Below are 6,000 nucleotides of genomic sequence, written 5' to 3'. Positions count from 1 at the left end.
CCTTTTCTGTCAAACAACTAAGGAAAACGGCGGTTTTGTAGGCATAGCAGCGTTTTAAACAATCTAATGTTGAAATGTAAGGGATGGTTTTGAAAAGACGGTGAAAATGTTAGGCTTAAAGGTTTTACTGCATCGTTGATATATTAAAATACATCAACATTCTTTTGAAGTAATTAAAAAGTTAATGTAACTGAGTACCATAGAAATACCATGAAGTTATTAAAACCTAGCTGGGTTACACATGATGGTAAGGTTGTCAATGTTATTATTAATTATAATAATACTTTAGTTTTACAATAATCTTTTCAGTTTAAACTGCTTTTTGGTGTTAATTATGATGTTAAACGTAGTGAAATTATTATACATGACCAGTTAAATAATTTTTATAAGTATAATGAGTTTGTAATATGGCTAATAGTAATACGTTACACCTTAGCCCGATTTTACTTGTGATAGTTAAGATTAAATCACGTAATGTCATAACATCTCATATGTGTAATGTAATGTTAAAGTAATTAGTAAAAGCTATACATTTACTATTGTTATTATTATATGGTATTAATATTAACACTGTAGTTGTACAGCTACTATGTTTAGCAGTAGGGGATGTAAGCTTAGACATAGACTTAGTAGTAATCACAATTAAACTGAAGTCAAAAGGAAAAAAAAAAAATGTATGACAAACAAATGGTAAACGATGAAGTTTCTTGTGTCCACAACGTTTATCCCAATATGCTTTTATTCTGGTAATTTCAACAGTTAGTTAGTGTAGGTTTGTTAAGTCAGTCGTAATTAGTTGATTCTAGTAGTGGACAAGTCCAATTGAAATTATATCAGATTTTATCTTATGATGAACCTAGTGATGTACCACATTTCAAAAACTGTTAAGGTGAAGAAGTTGTGATAATTTTGTTGGAGCCAATTTGAGGAAAATTTTAATACAAACTGTTTTGAAGTCTTTGATGGTTTGTTATATAATTTCTAATAAAACTCTACAATGCCAAACTTAAACTCTTTTTTTGGCTACTTATGTACATGTGATTCAACCTAGCTAATTTGTCAAATTCTCTTGACTTGATTCAGAGGTTCATTGATAAATTGTGATGGAACAAATGGTTTGATACCATGAAGGGTAATCAAACATTTAATGTTGAAAATGAATAATATGTAAGAAATCTAAAGGAATGTATTACTTTCATCTTAAAATTCTACCATATTTGTGTGTCTTTAACTTCCTTTAGGCTTTAGCATCTGAACTTGTCAAATGTGGTTAATCTACTGGGAATAGTTTGGGATGTGTCATAAATAAGATTTTTTTTTTCCCAAAACAGATAGATTTCACATCTCTAATGCTGATTAAATATAGATTAGTTAGTGGGGTGGCCACAAGGGGTGCTGATGGTTCAAATCAGTTTCCTCTTTCGTAACATAGGGTATACATTCAGATTATGTATTTCAGTCACTACTGGCATATTTAGGACAAAAACAGATACAATGTTTATATTTATAGCTGGTAAAACATTAATTTTTATAATTGTATTTAGTTCTCAAATTTTATCAAATCATTTTAGGGATTTCTTTTGCACACGTCCTTTATAAGTACTTTCAAAATAGACTTATATTGAGATGAATTTTCAGTCAGATTTTGCATATTCTTTTTCAATAACTAAAATGTTACACAAATAATCGAGCCCAGTAGACATGAATAATTTTTTTTTTCATTTTTTGTCTTATATTGCTTTAAATTTTTATATTGCCACTGGATATTTCTAAAAATAAAACTTGTAAACCTCAATCCACAGCATGGAAGTTGTCTCCCAGTCATATTAATTTGCAAATAATTCACATGTATGTTTTTTGTATAATGCTAGTTTGAGCATTCTTTGATCCAGCACATTAAAATCACTTTGTGGTATGTTTCTTTCCACTTTTGAGCATAGAGTCAAATTTTTTAATATTCCTTTGACTTTGTGTACATTTTTAAATGTAAGTCTTAAAAAACAAATATCAATATTTGATATGTATGTATGAGCTAAGTCTAAGTCATCCATCAGTAGCTGTGATTATCACCAACAGTTTAACATAAACTGAGATCTTTCACTCCAATATTATGCTTATACCGATCCAAGAAAGGTGAAAGCAGATGTGAACTAACAGTAGTTATGACCCCACAATTATCGATTTCACAATTTATAGTTTATAGAGCAGTACTTATGACTAAGATATCTGTAAACAAGATTAGATCCAGGCTGTTAAAATGTGTATTCATGCCCTTCAGTATTATATGGGGTTTTGATTAATTTTAATAATGAAATAAACAAAATTAACATATCACTAGATTCCACTGTCACAAATAAGTAGATTTACTGTACAAGTTTATGTATGTCTTTAATATTTAATGAAGAAACAATTAGAAATCATACCTATAAGCTGATCTTTTCTTCCGTGTGACCTCGTTGGAACAGTAATAACAGCGACTGATACCAGACTATTGCATTACTTAGTAGTATGATACTGGGTGACATTTGTGTCAAGGCAAGATAAAATGTAATCCCAGTAATGTTTGTTAATTTGAAACTTCTACATGAGGACTAATATTATATGGCTAAATTAATGAAAATTGTAAATAACCAAGTGTTAATAAAGAAGTAAAAACTTATCTATATACGTATGAAAATACAAGAGAAAGATTGTAATCATGTTGGTTATAAACTTGAAATATTGTGATTGACAGATACACGTATGTAGTAACCACTGTCTGTTCTACATCAGGTCATGATGTAATGGATACATTGTTCATAACACTTTCATCATGTATTATTGTAATGTCCCTGTCGCACCAAACGTGCTTGCCCTTTCAGCCGTGGGGGCATTATAAAGTGAAGGTCAATCCCACTATTTGTTGGTAAAAGAGTAGCCCAAGAGTTGGTGGTGGGTGGTGATGACGACTAGCTGCCTTCCCTCTAGTCTTACACTGCTAAATTAGGGACGGCTAGCACAGATAGCCCTTGTGTAGCTTGGGTCAGGATATTGTATTGTCTGTCCATGCCTAACGATGTGATGTGAAGCAACTTGTTGCCATGCCAACACCTAGTCTGTATACATTTTTCCTTCATTATTTCTTGGCCTACAGTTGGTTCGAGTTGATCAGATATATACTTGCATCTGTTTATGGGTTGTTAAATCTACACCACAATGTTTATTTTAAAGCTTCATTTCTACAGGTTTAATTGTTAAAGACAATTTTAAATGTTTTTAAATTTTAGTGTATGTACCTCCTTCTGGTTCCAATGAAACCCCCAGAACAAGGTAGAGCATTAATGACAGGTTAACTATAGTTGTGATGTTTTTAAAGCCAACTTAGAAATAATGAAAGTATGGTTAACTTCAAATAACTTCACCACTTATATGGTCTGTAGATGTTTTTCATTTGTTGTTTGGAGTACAGTAATTAGTGTTTTGTTTGTGTGAAATTTATATATTTACAACTGAGATTTGGCATTCACATAGTTCTGTGGCCAGGAACTATATTTTTCTGGGACCTCTTGTTACTAATTGTATAGTTTCAACTGTGATATTTCAGAACTTTGAGATATACCCAATATTCTAATGGAGAGTTTATGTAAACCCTTAATGAAATAAGGGTTTGTTAAGTTGAAACTAACCCAAGCATGTAGCCTCAACACCACTTTTTACTTCATTTATCTCAAGGTGAAAAGGTAGTAGATATAGGTTAAAGCAGTGGTTCTTAACCTTGTTAGAGGTACTGAACCCCGAAAGTTTTGTACTTGCATTCACTGTACCTTTCGTAATTGGAAAAATAAAATATGATTTTTTTTTCAAATTCAAAACATAAGTAGATATTTTTATTAGTGCACAAGATGAACCATGCATCAGTTGCACACAATATCACTGTGTTCAAAGAACAAAACCAACAAAACATAAATTTCACACAAAAACAAAGATGTAACTCAATGAATATTTACTGCAAATCAATGTGAGTTTTGCTGTTGCCTTTCAGAGACAAGTTCAGAAATGCACGGCTTCACCTTGGCAAGTGCCACTCTCATATCATTTTTGCAACAAATTCTGTTTCTTTTCTTCGTTTTTATGTCTACCATCCTCGAAAAGGATTGCTCGCAAAGATACGTTGTAACAAACAGTATGAGTATCTCAAGGGCTTTCTTAGCAATAAGAGGGTATGCTACGATTTGGTGACACCAAAACGTTGTAAGCATTGTTGTTATGAAAAGTTGCTGTTGAACCTGGCTCTGCTGAAGATCAATGATTTCGTCGAGGTATTCGTCATTGACATCTGCTGTTACAACATGAAACGTGAATGGCTGTCTCACCCATGCTGGATATGACTCTCTGGTGGGGAAATATCCGTTGAGAAACTTTGCGAGTTCATATAAGTGCATGGCAATTGCTTGTTTCAGTTCCTAAGGTACAGAAATGTCTCCGATTTCAGACACATCTTCGATCTTACTTACACAGTCGTCCAGCAGGGGAAGGTTTGTGAAGTTATCATTCCCTCTTTGTTGTTTCCATAATGGTAGCTTTTTTTGAAAAGCCTTCAGGTTTTCTTCCACTTCAATGATGTTGACTCCACCGCTCTGCATCTGTTGATTGAGATGATTGAGAGCATTGAAGGTATCGGCCATGTACGCCAAAATGAGAATGAACTCAGATTTTTTTAAGCAATATGCATGACAATGTTGGTGCTCTCATAAAAAAACAGGGCTAATTCCACACGCATGGCAAAAACACGATTCAGCACCTTTCCCCGGGATAATTACCGAACGTTAGAATGGTACAGAAGTACCTCAAATACGGAACCCATTGCATTACACAGCTCTTTGAAGATGCGGTGCTTCAGGGCACTATATTGCACAAAGTTCACACATTCCACTACAATTTTTTAATACTTCTGCCAGTTTTGAAGGCAAGGTTTTTGTTGCCAACACATGCCTGTGCAGAACACAGTGTGTTACAATGATGTGTGGTGCATCAGCTTTCACCAGCACACCAAAACCAGAGTTTTGTCCCAGCATGACTGGAGCTCTGTCCGAACAAATTGCAGAAACCATATCCCACGAAAGATCATTGTCTCTGCAGAAGTCATCCACAAGTTTCTTCACGTCAGCTGCCTTAGTTGTTGTTGTAAGAGGCTTACAAAATAAAAAATCTTTTTTTATCTCGTCATTCTTCACATAGCACATGAATACAACAAGCTGGCTTAGATTGGAAATGTTGGTGGTCTTTTTAAGTTGAAGGCTGAATTTTGCTGGGCTTGAAACCAGATCTGCAACTACTTTAGCCAAGATTTCATCGTTCATGTCATCTATTCTGCTGCTGATGGTGTCATTTGAAAGAGGAATTTGGGATAACTTATTTTCTGCAGCTTTTCCCAGCATGACATTCGCCATCTTCAACACAGCTGGTTTTACGAGTGCTTCACCAATGGTGTGTGGTTTGCCCTGTTTTGCGATCAAGTACGCAACTTTGTACGATGCTGTGAGGATTAGTTTGTCGATGGGTACAAAGCCGAAAACAGGCAAAGTAGCGTTTTCATTGAACCTGGCTCTCTTTACCTTGAATTCAGCAAGAGTTGTGTTCTTGTATTTCCTATCTCCATGCAGCTTTAGGGAGTGTTCTCTTAGTTTTGCCAGTGCTCAACTTAGCATTACAAATCATGCATTGAGGATGCTGACTCCCATCATGTTCCATTATACATGTGAATCCATATTGTACGTATTCCTCCGACCCCTTTCTGTTTTTGCTCGGCATGGTTAGTATGAAGGCATTGAAAGATTAGGAAAAAAATCACAAATGATGCACGATTACTACAGTCACAAGTCGACTGCTAAGCGCACAAAGTTTCTTGCAGTACAGATATTAAGGCCAAGTGATGTGACGTGATCAGCCGCAGCCAATGATGGTCAAGTGGAGCATGACGTCACGAATCATACGAGTGGGGTGAACGAAACAAACACACAA

General features: G+C 34.6%; 1 protein-coding gene across 1 annotated transcript in view; it reads left to right on the top strand.

Annotated features, from left to right (window-relative positions):
• The window catches only part of LOC143257730 (protein HIRA-like), an 86,582-nt gene continuing 80,582 nt past the window's right edge, over window positions 1–6,000 (top strand). The window contains 1 exon segment of the mRNA XM_076516763.1: window positions 1–247. Coding sequence (XP_076372878.1) covers window positions 211–247 — 37 coding nt within the window. The 5' untranslated portion in view covers window positions 1–210.

Source organism: Tachypleus tridentatus, chromosome 7 (genome assembly GCF_004210375.1).
Source record: "Tachypleus tridentatus isolate NWPU-2018 chromosome 7, ASM421037v1, whole genome shotgun sequence".
In the NCBI taxonomy this organism is placed as follows: domain Eukaryota; kingdom Metazoa; phylum Arthropoda; class Merostomata; order Xiphosura; family Limulidae; genus Tachypleus; species Tachypleus tridentatus.
This window is presented reverse-complemented; position numbering and strand designations above follow the sequence as displayed.